Source organism: Ochotona princeps, chromosome 14, assembly GCF_030435755.1.
Source record: "Ochotona princeps isolate mOchPri1 chromosome 14, mOchPri1.hap1, whole genome shotgun sequence".
Lineage (NCBI taxonomy): Eukaryota > Metazoa > Chordata > Mammalia > Lagomorpha > Ochotonidae > Ochotona > Ochotona princeps.
The window spans coordinates 41,784,675-41,798,599 of NC_080845.1; the positions used below are offsets into that span (position 1 = coordinate 41,784,675).

The 13,925-nt window shown below is 41.6% G+C and overlaps 1 protein-coding gene and 1 non-coding gene across 2 annotated transcripts; one reads left to right on the forward strand and one right to left on the reverse strand.

Moving 5' to 3' along the window:
- Positions 1–5,184: 5,184 nt before the first annotated feature.
- On the reverse strand, positions 5,185–5,289 carry LOC131481978 (U6 spliceosomal RNA). The gene has a single exon (XR_009246683.1). It is a non-coding gene; the product is annotated as a U6 spliceosomal RNA (small nuclear RNA).
- A 3,279-nt stretch (positions 5,290–8,568) lies between these two features.
- KLHL9 (kelch like family member 9) lies at positions 8,569–12,879 on the forward strand. Its single transcript, XM_004581075.3, has one exon. It carries the CDS (start codon positions 9,068–9,070, stop codon positions 10,919–10,921), a length of 1,854 nt encoding a protein of 617 aa, XP_004581132.1. The 5' UTR covers positions 8,569–9,067; the 3' UTR covers positions 10,922–12,879.
- The last annotated feature ends 1,046 nt before the right edge of the window (positions 12,880–13,925 follow it).

Sequence of the window (13,925 nt, forward strand, 5' to 3'; positions counted from 1 at the left end):
GACATGGCCATCTGCATCAATATGTGGTGTGGGGTAATTACTGCAAGAACATTGAAATACTTCATAGGTCTAACAAACAAGTTGAGAAGAGATAAGAATTACATGAATTGGAGCAACCTCAAAACATTATGAATGTGCTTTGGCTCCTAAGTTCTGGCTTCTGAGTTTAAAAGTTTAACACCATCTTTCCAGTTGACTAATACTGGTTTTAATCAGACACGGGCAGTATCAACATACTTTCAGTTTTCAATGTGATGCCTGATGGGTCATTGTTACAGGAGACAGCTGAAAATATATGGCCCACTCCGTCACACTCCTTGACTTTCCAGGCCTTCCTCCTTCTTACGATACACATCATTTCAAAGATACAGACTGTGGTGGTATCATTTACAATTGGAATGCCCTCAATTAGAGACAAATGAAATAAGAAATTAAAGGATAGCTATTTAATTTTGTGCCGTCCAAGAAAAATTAAAAAAAGGATGAAACAGAGAACTGGGTTTCTATTATGTTCATTGCAGGGCCTGGGCAAAGAATGAAGTCAGGTATATTTGGTTTACAAATACAAATCTAGACATAGGATTTCCATGATTCTGCCATTTCCTTAAATCCTATGAAACAAACCCAATACTTTGACAGCTATACACTTGGACACACCATTCATCCTGTGTGCAATCTGTAATGATTACTTTCTTGTCAGCTTGGGCACTTGAGTGGGCTGAGGGATACCTAATAGCTAACAAAACTTTATTTCCAGGAATGTCTGTAGGATGCCTCTGAAAGATATTAGCATTTGAATCGGTAAACAATTTCCATTTTTACCCGAGTCAGAAATCATTCACTTTACTGTCACCCATATCTCCAATTCTTCAAATAAACAGAAAGGAGGAGTATAGTCAAATTCACTTAGTCATTTTGAGTTGGAACACCCATTTTTCTCTCACTCTTTCACATCCCTCCAGGATTTACATCAATACTGCCTGACCCCCGTCCCCGATACTGTGTTCTCAGTTTGTCAATTTGGCCTGGAGTTCACTAACGGCTTCCCTGGTTGTTAGGACTTTCCGTCCAGACTGACTCACAGCACCAGCTTTCCTGGTTCCCTGGTTTGCCGCAGCATATTGTAAGACTTCTCGGCCTCCATAGTCCTGTAACTCAATTCCTCATACATCTAAAAATACCCTATTGTTCCCAGTTCTCTGAAGAATGATGACTAATCAATTACTGTTTCTGAAAAACTAATTCTGCAAGCATATTAGAAGCAAAATTAGAAGGGGCAGCATTTAATGGCCATCTGTCCTCTCTTAGCCAAAAGTGAGGGTAGAGACTGAATTTCTTGAGTTAGCGTCTTCTCTCTGTCCTGCTTGAGAGTTTTTTCCAAGGAATTTTATGACTTTGACCAAGGAATCAGTCCCTGAATCAGACTATGGAGAGCTGGATGTGGAAAGATTGACTTGGGAAATGTGAGTGAAGTGAGGAAGTCATATTGACAAAGTGGGGAAAAGGTCCCAGCTATTTTGCATGCTGTGAGTAGAAAATTAAAGGCAAATGGTGGAATAAAATGATCCCGTGAATATTATGGGATAAGGAAGTAAGACATTGGGAATCAGAAGAGCATCCATTGGCAGTGCTGATTAAATGGAAAGAGGTGGGTGGCAGGGTCCAGTAGCAGGGAGATGTCAGATAAGGAGGCCAAAGTAACAACTCAGCAGATACAAAGCTGACAAAGATCAGACTCTTCCCCAGCTTCTGCATGTGAAAGAGCATCAGCTCCCATGATGGTGTTTGATTTCTCCTCGCAGAGTCTGGATCTTGCTGTCACTGCGCTCAAAAGATGCAGATCTCTACAGGAGATAGGAGGCTCAAGGTAGCAGGCGGCCCTGGCAAGCTTCAGGGGCTCACAGTCTCCCTGGGCCCGGACTTCCCGATACTCCTTTCTTTATTACTCTAAGGAAAGCTTTCTTTTTTTTTTTTTTTTTTTTGGCATTTATTACATTTATTTTTATTTTACTTGAAATGCAAAATTTTTATTTTAGTGAGAGAAGGAGAGCCAGAGAGAAAGATTTTTTCCATCCATTGTATCACTCCCCAAATGGCTGCAACAACTGGAACTCAGCCAATCTGAAGGCAGCAGTCAGGAGCTTCTTTTGGGTCTTCCACATGGGTTCAGAGTCCCAATTACTTCAGCCATCCTTTGCTGCTTTCCCAGATCATAAGCAGGGAGTTGGATCAGATGTGGAGCAGTCAGGACATAAATTGACATAAATTGAGATGCCAGGGTTTGCAGGTGAAGGATTAGCCTGTTGAGCCATCGTACCAACACCATTTCAATGATAGCTTATGTATTTCTTCCCTTTTGGATTTTCTTTGTCACGTCAATTCCATGCTGCTCTGGGGCCTTGGCATCCCATGAGGAGAGCTAGGAAGAAGTATCAGACACTTCCATCAAATTTCTGTGCCAAACAAAAATGACATTAGATGAAATCCAACACAGCGAGAACACTAAACACGCAGACAAAAGCAGCTGGGAATTCTGTCCCTGCTTCTCATGCCTGAGTGCACAGGTGTCTCTAACGGCAACACCTCTCAATTCTGATTGACCGGTCACTCACATTATTCCCTCTGATGAGAGAGAACTTTGTAAGATACGTCAAAGTATGAGTGGGTTTTATGAAGGGTAGCAATGAGCATGAGGTTTATGATATCCTCTGCATGACATCTTCCTGAGGAGGGTTCCCATGTGATCAAGCTATCCTTGCCTGGCTTCATCTCATTATCTATACACACAGAGACAACTCATTTTGCTGATTATATAGGCAGTGGAATTTGAAATCATTTCCTTAAATTCTGCACAGGCTCAGTATATTTATTTTAAATGTACATTTTAAAGGAAATTTGAAAGGAAAAGAGACAGGAGAGAGGAGGGGAGAGAGGAGAGAAAAAGAGAATCTCACATCCAGTGATTAATTCCCCATTCACTCACCAGAGTTTGTGCTGGGCCCAACTAAGGAACCAGGAACTTCATCCAATCGCCCATGTGGTTAGCAGGGACTCAAGCCATCATATATCTTCTCTGAGTTTCCCATAGTAATATTTCCTTTTATTTGGAAGTTCTACCAAAAGACAGTTTGATTTAAAGACACTCAGGGTATCACTAGTGTGTTTTAATTAAATGCTAAAAATATGGTTAACTTAGGTTAGAATTGTCAAAAGCCATTCTTTGATATTTTGAGATGAATCAAGGCAAATATTTCTCCTTCGGGAGCAACTGTTATCTTTCAGGAACAAAGCAGAAAAGGAACATATCACTAATTTTTAAAAAAGATTTATTTTATTTTATTTTGTTATTGCAAAATCAGATATATAGAGAGGAGGAGAGACAGAGAGGAAGATCTCTCAGTTGATTTACTTCCCAAGTGTCTGCAATGGTCAGAGCTGCACCGATCTGAAGCAAGGAGTCCACAATCTTTTCCGGGTCTCCCACGTGGGTGAGGTTCCCAAGGCTTTGGGCTGTCCTCAATTGCTTTCCCAGGCCACAAGCATGGGGCTGGATGGGAAATGGGGCTGCCAGGACTAGGACCGGCACCCATGTGGAATCCTGGCACGTGCAAAGGAAGGACTTGAGCCGCTAGATCACTACGCTGGGTCCCATATCACTGATTGTAATACAGGCTGACCACTTTAAAAATTGCTTTAAAAGAGCTTTGAAGCAGGTTCAGGTTCTAGGATTTGGCATCATGAGTTAACAGTTCTGCCAAGGAATAAGGTTCAGTGAAAACATCATCATTAGCTGTGCTTTTCAAAAGGGACAACAAGGAATTGTCAAGCATATGTGGATCAGAATTGTTCTCTTTTACTGCTGTTTCAGGAGCAAAAGAGATGTTGTAGTCCTTACAGAAATACTTACCTACAAATTACAGTTGATATATTTTCTTAATTGTGAAGTCAAGGGGCCTGTTAAACTTTTGAAACTGGGAATTTACTATTCACTGAAAAATTTCATGCCCCACTACATGAGACTGCATTCAAAACATGTTCCTTTGCAACTGATATATAGACTCTGCCCTCTTCTCAACATCAGCCAGAATGTTGAGGGGATCATTAACCTGGATCTTTGGATCTGTACAGGAAACTCAAGGAAGGGGACACACTTTGGTCCTTTTTTTTTCTCTCTACAGTGGGCCCATGATCCACAGGGAATATACCTTCTTTGTTACAATCACTGTGACTTTGTCAACATTACTGTCAATTCCTACTTGGGAACCATGCAGCTCAGGCACACACTCTTCACCTATCTGGTCTCTGGCCCTGTCACACTTGGCCATCGGCGGGGGGAGAGGGGGACAGACCCTTGTGAAGGTTTTATTAGCCAACCCTGTTACAGGATTCTGATTTCAGTTTCCTTTGAACTACCTGGACTGCCTTTATGTTCTAAAAATATTAATGTTTTAAAGGGAGATTTCTCTTACATATGTGTTGCAAAAACCCTGAAGTATCACTCAGCTTTTACTTTCACTTATAACTATCTAGGGAAGTTTTAAGTACTTTAAATATAGAATAGGAAGTAGCTCTGCTTAAAGGGAAGCAACATACATAAACAGAGAAGTGAAGAGGATATCCAGTAATTTCTGCATGGAAGGAGGCTCCCGTGATCTGGACACAAAGGAATAGATCCAGGAAAGCAGGGAGAGCTGCCAGGAGAAGTGTGCCAGGTTTCAGAATTAGCAACAGAATACAATATAGCTTTCCCACTTCATCCTATGAAATGCCTTGCTAGTTCAGAGAGTGACTCAAGCTACTACGCTGACTTTATATAAATTATCCACATTCTGGATATGATTCATATATGTTTGGTTTTCAGTGTTTTAGGTTTTGCCAGATTTCAGCTCTTTTGGGGGGGCAGAAGGGAGTTGGGGTCTGTCAGCTGCAAAGAGATAGTACCACTTCAAATAATTCTATAGAATGTAATGTCCTGACACAGATCTACATTGAGCAAATGACAAGTGGGACATGAACTTTGAGGAAAGAACTACCACATGTGCCTTATTATTTTTACATGATACTGTTCTATAGGCACAGGGATTTCCCCTTCGGCCATGATGCCACCCACCCACTGTTTTCCCCCATATTATTCCAGTAGTACAGTCCTTCAGCAACAATCACAAGTTCAACATTCTGCTATTTATAAGTATGGAACACTTCATGAATTTGTGTCTCATCTTTGTGCAGGAGCCATGGTCATCTCTGTATCATTCCAATTTTAGTAAAGCTGTGCCAAAGCAAGCACATATCCCATTGCTTTAAAATGTACTTTATATCAGCGTCTGCCACCACCCCACCTTTTAAACTCCTTTGAAAAGCTATGGTTCAGAGAAGTTGAGTTACCTGTAATCAGAAATTTCATGCAGAATCTCAAATAGTGAGTTATGGATGGTTTCTTTAAGTTGGATTTTTGCCATTTAAAAATCTACTTTCTTACTTACAAAGTTATTCCTTCTCTTGCTCTTTGAGCCTCTCTTTTTGGTGCTATTAGCATTTTCTGTGGTTTTAATCCAGTCTTGGTCCTTTACCTGAGGTTTTGTGAAAGAGAGTTTTCATAATCTGGATTTACTGTTCCATCTGATGAGGGAAGTATCTCCAAATCTTTTAATTATAATAATATTATCATTAATCTTTTAAATTAAGGATTTTATATTATTTGGAAGGTAGAGTTACAGACAGAAGGAGACACAGAGAGATAGGTCTTCCATTCACTGATTCACTCCCCAAATGTCTGCAATGGCCAGAGCTGAGTTAACTCAAAGCCAGGATCCAGGTTCCAAGAGCTTCTTCTGGGTCTCCCATGTGGGTGCAGTTCCAGCTCTTGGTTCCAGCTTTTTGCCAATGCAAACCATAGGAGGCAGCAGGGCCGGAGTAACTGGATTGCTGCCACACATGTGAAACGGACCTGGACTGCGTTCCTGCCCCAGCCTTCACTGCTATGGGCATTTGTAGAGTGAACCAACAAATGGGAACTCTCTGTCTCTCTCTTTCTCTTAATCGAATCAACAAACATTAAAAATAACAAATCAATCAAGCATGCAGGTCTTGTTTCTGAGCTATTATTTTGTTGGCAAGCATGACAGGAAATACAGATCATTTCTTTCTGTGACAACTTTCCAGGTATAGATGTATTCTTTCTTTTCCAGAGGAATTGACTCCTTGGACACACCTCTTCACAGGCAGTGTCGAGTTATACAGATGGGGATCCTTCCACCCCCAACTCCTGCAGCAAGTCTCCAGGCCTTCCCATTGCTGACCAAGGTTTGTGGAATATTTCTTCAGGCAGCCTCCTGCCAACCACCCACTTCTTGTGCTGAGAGCTTTGTGACGCCCTGGATCATCTCCTGAATAATCACGGTAGCCTGAGTCTTTCAGACCTTGCTGTGACCCACCAGAAACAACAGAAAAAAAAAAAGGAAGAAGATTCATTGTGCATCATTTGAAGATTGATGACATAATTCATGACCAGCTTAGTCCATTGGCAAAAACACAACTGCTTAAAACTAGAGGGATTGACACTGCGGTGCAGCCTGTTAAGCCTCAGCCTGAAACACAAGTATCCTCTACTGACAACCAGTTGAAGTCCCAGCTATTCCATTGCCATGCAAGTGGGAAACCCAGACACAATTTCACACTCCAGGCTTCCGCTGGAGTTGAGCAATTCAATCAGGGGATGCAAGATTCTTTTCTTTGTCTTTCCCCCTCCCTTTGTAACTATTTCAAAAAATGATAACTAAAAAAAAAAGCTATTATAAAGAAACTGAATTATGAAATCACGGAGCATGTGAAAACATGAAGCTGAAAGCAGGAAAGATGCAGAATCACGTGTATGGTATGCCATTTTTATATCAAATAGGGAGAGTGAGTGTAATAAAAATATAATTAGTCTGTATATGCATAAAAACAATAGCAGGATCTAGGAAAGTAATAACCTAAGACTTTGAAAATATTGAAAGAGTTCTCATCAAGGTATTTATTTATTCATGTCAAAATGTTATTATATTAATTAATGAAATGCAAGTTATTAAAGTGCTTACTGAGGAAAAATCAGTAGCAAAGTGGAAAACCCATTGTGTACTTCGGAAATATTGGCCTGATATGAGACTTTGCCAATATTCTATCAAACATCACCCCCAAGGGGTAAGATTCTTTAAGCTGATTTCAGTTTCTGTAGGACAACAAAGTTTATAGAGAGGAGCAAATAACGGACAAATTCTATTACGTAGGTAGCAGAAAATGATGTAGCCACTTAAAAATGAGAAAAATCATGGCATTGCATCAGTAAGCTAGAAATGCAGAATTCAGGTACATTCACATGGTCACACTTTAGTAGCAACAAATGTTTTAAAGGATAAAAATTTTAAAATATGAGCCAAAACCACTTCCAGATCGAAGATCAACTCCCAATGAAACTGTTGAATATATCTTGACAATGGGATGCTGTACTCTCTGCCATTGTCCATGCCCGCAATGATGGATTTATGACTGTTTATTGTAATAATACAGGGGAACCCAATAGGCATAGTGGATTTGGGGAGGGAGTAAGGGAAATCCCAGAGTCTATAGAACTGTATCATAAAATGATAATAATAATAACTAAAAATAAATGGAAAAAATTGCATGGGATAAAAATCATAAAGTGCTTTACAGAGAAAAACTGTTAAGCATCCAACCCCTACCATTAGTTTGCCACACTGCCGCTCAATAAGGAGCTTTTATTCATTTCATTGTTATTCAAAAACCAGAACCCTGGAAGCATAGACCTTTTTTTTCTGAAGATTTTATTATTCATTTTATTACAGCCAGATATACACAGAGGAGGAGAGACAGAGAGGAAGATCTTCCATCCGATGTTTCACTCCCCCAAGTGAGCCGCAACAGGCCGGTGCTGCGCCAATCCGATGCCGGGACCAGGAACCTCTTCCGGGTCCCCACGCGGGTGCAGGGTCCCAAAGCTTTGGGCCATCCTCGACTGCTTTCCCAGGCCACAAGCAGGGAGCTGGATGGGAAGTGGAGCATCCAGGATTAGAACTGGCGCCCATATGGGATCCCGGGGTTTTCAAGGCGAGGACTTTAGCTGCTAGGCCACACCGCCGGGCCCTGGAAGCATAGACCTTAACGAACTATATACTTGCAGGGCCAGTGCGGTGGTTCAACAGGTGTATCATCCACCGGCCAGTGAAAGCATACTGTATGCTCACTGGTTCCTGTCCTGGCTGCTCTACTTCCCATTCAGCTCCCCGATTATGAACTGAGAAAGCGGCCACTAGGGTACTGAACTGGCAGATGCAAGATCTCTCCTTTTCTCTGAAAATCTGCCTTTCAAATAAGAAAAAAAAAGACTAAATCTTAGGAGAAAAAGTATCTACGTGTAAAAGGAAAGGCACCGCGAAAACGTTACCACAAAGGCGCAGCTAACCGGCCACCGGGTGCCTCACACGCTCGCCGCCCCAACCCCTCCCGGACACTTCGCTGGAGTGGGGGCGGGGCGTGGACGCGGCTGCGCAGGCGCAGTGGGTCCCTCGGCCGCTCCTAGCCCGGGGGATCCTGGGACTTGGCCTTTCCGGAAGGATCGGCTCGGCGTCCTGCGCTGATCCTGTGTTCCAGGCTGAGGCGACAGGCGCAGGCCGTGTTCCAGGCCCTGGCTCGGAGACTGGCCGCTGGCCGTGGCGACGGGCCGGCGACGCAGCGAAGGGCGCAGCCGGCCGCCGAGGCGTGTCCGGCGTCGCCGGTGAGCGAGCCGCAGAGCGGCAGGACGTGGCGGCGCCTCCCCCGCGGCGGCGAGCGGATCTGCTGGAGGAGCTGCGGCGGCGCAGGCCGGACGAGGTGAACCGGGTCGTTTCCCTGCCTTCAGGTGATGAATCATCAGCTTGAGAGTTAGCTTTGAGGTCCACAGCCTTTTGTGGTTCAGCTGCTGAACGGTGTGCAGAGGGCGACGGCCCTGGTGTGTCCTGAGGGACGCCGCGGAGACTGCCGGCCCTCAGTCAGGGAAGTGAGCGCCTTCGTACCAGAGGAAGGCTTTCACATGAAAGTGTCCCTCGGTAACGGCGACATGGGCGTCTCTGCCCATCTACAGCCTGGCAAGGCAGGAACCACGCGTTTCTTTACCAGCAATACTCATAGCTCAGTGGTTCTGCAAGGCTTCGATCAGCTGAGAATAGAAGGATTGCTTTGTGATGTGACCCTGGTCCCGGGCGATGGGGATGAAATCTTCCCCGTTCACAGAGCCATGATGGCGTCTGCTAGTGATTATTTCAAGGCTATGTTCACAGGTGGAATGAAAGAGCAAGATTTGATGTGCATTAAGCTTCATGGCGTGAACAAGGTTGGTCTGAAGAAAATCATTGATTTTATCTATACTGCAAAGCTGTCTCTTAACATGGACAATCTTCAGGACACTCTTGAAGCTGCTAGCTTTTTACAGATCTTACCTGTTTTGGATTTCTGCAAAGTCTTTCTCATATCTGGAGTCTCATTAGATAACTGTGTGGAGGTTGGACGAATTGCTAACACCTACAATCTTATAGAAGTGGATAAATATGTTAATAATTTCATCTTGAAGAACTTCCCTGCATTACTGAGTACTGGAGAGTTTCTCAAACTCCCTTTTGAGCGGCTTGCCTTTGTGCTTTCCAGTAACAGTCTTAAGCACTGTACTGAACTTGAACTCTTCAAGGCCGCTTGTCGCTGGCTAAGGCTGGAAGATCCTCGGATGGATTATGCTGCAAAATTAATGAAGAATATTCGATTTCCACTGATGACCCCACAGGACCTCATCAATTACGTGCAGACTGTAGATTTCATGAGAACAGACAACACCTGTGTGAATTTGCTTTTGGAGGCCAGCAATTACCAAATGATGCCCTATATGCAGCCAGTGATGCAAACAGACAGAACTGCCATCCGATCCGACTCTACTCACTTGGTTACGTTAGGGGGAGTGTTGAGGCAGCAGCTGGTCGTTAGTAAAGAGTTACGGATGTACGATGAAAGGGCACAGGAGTGGAGATCTTTAGCCCCCATGGATGCCCCTCGGTACCAGCATGGCATTGCTGTCATCGGAAATTTCCTTTATGTGGTTGGTGGTCAAAGTAATTACGATACAAAAGGAAAAACTGCCGTGGACACAGTGTTCAGATTTGATCCTCGGTATAATAAATGGATGCAAGTTGCATCATTAAATGAAAAGCGCACGTTCTTCCACTTGAGCGCTCTCAAAGGACACTTGTACGCAGTTGGTGGACGCAGTGCAGCTGGTGAACTGGCCACAGTAGAATGTTACAACCCGAGAATGAATGAGTGGAGCTATGTTGCAAAAATGAGTGAGCCCCACTATGGCCATGCTGGAACAGTGTATGGGGGTTTAATGTACATTTCTGGAGGAATCACTCATGACACTTTCCAAAACGAGCTCATGTGCTTTGACCCTGATACTGACAAATGGACTCAGAAGGCTCCGATGACCACCGTCAGAGGCTTGCATTGCATGTGTACAGTTGGAGACAAGCTGTATGTCATCGGAGGCAACCACTTCAGAGGAACGAGTGATTATGATGACGTTCTAAGCTGTGAATACTACTCACCAACCCTTGACCAGTGGACACCAATTGCTGCCATGCTGAGGGGCCAAAGTGATGTTGGAGTTGCTGTCTTTGAAAATAAAATCTATGTCGTTGGTGGATATTCTTGGAACAATCGTTGCATGGTGGAAATAGTCCAGAAATATGACCCTGAAAAAGATGAGTGGCATAAAGTTTTTGACCTTCCAGAGTCACTTGGTGGCATTCGCGCTTGTACCCTCACGGTTTTTCCCCCTGAAGAAAACCCTGGATCGCCTTCTCGGGAGTCGCCCCTTTCAGCACCCTCAGATCATTCTTAGCTCTAACGTGCAGTATCCTTGCCGTGCATCATGGGTAGTCACCTATTTCCCCTTCAGTTGTATCTTCTTACAGTGATTGGTAGTTGTTAGATATAAAGGTAATGTTATTTGTCTTGCTAGGCGTAGTGTGTTTATCTAATGGTTAACAAATGCATTCGGAAAATGTATTCCACATAGCCAACTGTTAACAAATGAAAGAAGTTATGTAGAACAATGTTTCAATTAGATGTCTTTTGTGGTGTTATGTAAGTCAAATTGTAGGTGACTGTAGTAAGTGTGTAATTATGTTCAAGTCCTTCAAAGTTTTCATCTTTGGAAATCATCAAAGGGAGGTTTGCTCTGACTAAAAATAATAACTGAAAGGTCACCAGTTTCTGGCCACCTCCCTCTTTTCAGTTTTTGATATATCTATCAACTCATTAGGTTTTGTAGTTGCATACAGAATATGTGACGTTTCTTAGGCAGATAGGAGAAATAGCAAGATATTAATCAGAGAAACCAGTATAGCCCTAAGTCAGCACTTGTTTTCTCTCCTGGAGACACAGAATGAGTGAAAGAAAATATATGCATACCTTATAAAAATATGCACACTGATAATTTTAAAATTAATTGGCACTTTAGCCACAGTAACATTGTTTTTAAATTTGAATTTATTTTCCATAAATCAGCTATTTAAATGGAAATTTAGTATCAAAATAAAAATCAGTTTAGTCATACTGAATTTAGATAGGTACATTTTACAACATATTAAATTGGCAACCATATTTGCCATTTGGCTGAATTTGGCTATAAATTGTGAAGCTTAAATTTTTGTGCTCATATATTTTCTTGTATATTTGTTTTCTTTAGAGTTGCTTTTATACACATTATTTTGGAAAGTTCATAGAATTTGCTTTTTTTTTCTGTATATGTGCTGCTGAAGTGAGCACAATGGCTTTTTTTTTTCTTCCTACCTTTTCAGTAAGGTTTAGGATATGACAAAAAAAAAAAGCACAGAAAAACATTCTGAATGAAACTACAGGATTTGAAGTTCAGTCACTGTACCAGGGTTATTTCCGGATTGGGTGATTGATTGCCCTTGGTGCTACTCCAGCTCATGCGCTTCATGAACTGTGTGGTCTGATTCAAGGTTATGATCTGAGCAAGCAGTAGATACACTCTTTTGTATCAAAACAAAAACAAAAAAAATGTCCTTTTGGCCACATCTCAAGGACAGGACCAACTTCAGATTCCCTCAGAAGCCATCTGTGAAAAGGGCAAAGCACGGTTGTGCTGCAGATGGTACTAAAGTAGATATGCAGCTTGTTGGCTATCAGTGCTAATCTGCTGCTTGAGAATTACTTGGGAGAGGTTCTAGTGGGACCTTATCAGCAAAAGGAGTTGTAGAAGTCTTCTGTAATGAGTGATTCTGAAGAGATGGTTTCTGGGAAGAGTTGTTTACTTTGAAAAGAAGACATTTTATATATACATATAGGCTTTTATATGTATATCCCTCTACCTGGTGGACTGTTGTCGTAAATCAGGAACAGCTCTAGTGTCAATCTCATAAATAAACTCAGGAACCAAGGCAAAAGGAATTGGCTTCCAGGGATCTGAACTTTACTAACTGCCTGTACAAGTATTGATTCATTTTAATGGTTTCTATGTTTTCTAAGTTTCATACTATTTTTTTTAATGACTCAGTTTTTTTTATCACTAAAAGCATATTTGGCATCTATTTAGAAGATAGAAAAATGTAGAAATTGCTGTTAACTATGTATTGAATAGGCAAGAAACGGCATCTTAATCATTTTTTTTTTTTTGATAATGAGATTGAATAATTGTGTATTTCTGGTAGCTGTATTTTATTTTAGGTCAGATGTTCCTGTCCTTTGCCCTTGTGATAACTATTGCAGTTGCATTGTTTTTCATATCAAATTCTATAATTTCTTTACATAATAAATATAATTTAACTGGCATTTGCATTGGTTTTTTGTAATCAATCTGTGATAGTTTTATAGCCACAAGGCCATTCAGTTAATTTTTGAGGCGAAATCTGTCCATCATTTTGCATTTTTGACCTTGAGATAATTTTGCTATCATTTATTTTTTATGTAATGTTGATATGTTACTTTTTTATTGCTGATAATGATATACCGTGCTGGTACTTGCCCTGCTTTTTCCTACTGTACAATTTTTTTTTTCTGTGAGAAAGTTTCTGTTTCCTATCTAACTTTGTTTCTTTGTAATTAAATAATGCTTAAACAGGTAAACCAATTCTTCCATTTTATATCACCCTGCAGCCTCACATGCCCTAGTTTTCATCCTTTTGCCTCCCGGTCTTCTGCAGTGTTCTTTGGTATGTAGATTTCTATTATGAGTGGGATTTTGTTTTCGTTATGAAGTCTGATTGGCAGTAGTATGAGATGTGGTTTTTGCATAATGATTTTATATCTGCATTTACTGGCTCTTACTAATTCCTGCAGTGAGTGATTGCAGATGGATTCTGTCCTTACTTTAAAGAGTAATATTGTCTGCATATTATGGAGACCTAGTTTGTATTATTCACATATTAAATAAATGATTACTTCTGAAAAATTTACGGTGGTGACACAAGGCATTGTGTCTTACAGGTAGTATTAAAGGGTGATAATTTTAGGTTTAAACTTACTTTGTTAAAGGGAGATACCGCTTTAATTGGGAGTCCTAGGAAATTAAAGTTACATACCTTCATCACAAATACTTAGCACATATTGAGGTGACAACTTCGTTTTTCTCAGGTCAAGTCTGCAAATTGTTTGGTTTGAAAAAGTTCGCTTCTACTTGCTCACTCAGATGTCTGCAATGGGTTGATCTGGGTCAAAGCAGGAATTGGAAACTTGGTGCAGGTCTCCAACATGGGAAGCAAGAACTCAACTGCTTTAATCATCACCACTTCTCTGGAGTCTGCTAAAGCCAGGAGGCAAGCTGGATAGTGAACCCAGATATTCCAGTGTTGGATTATGGGTTTGCTTTTTTTTTTTAA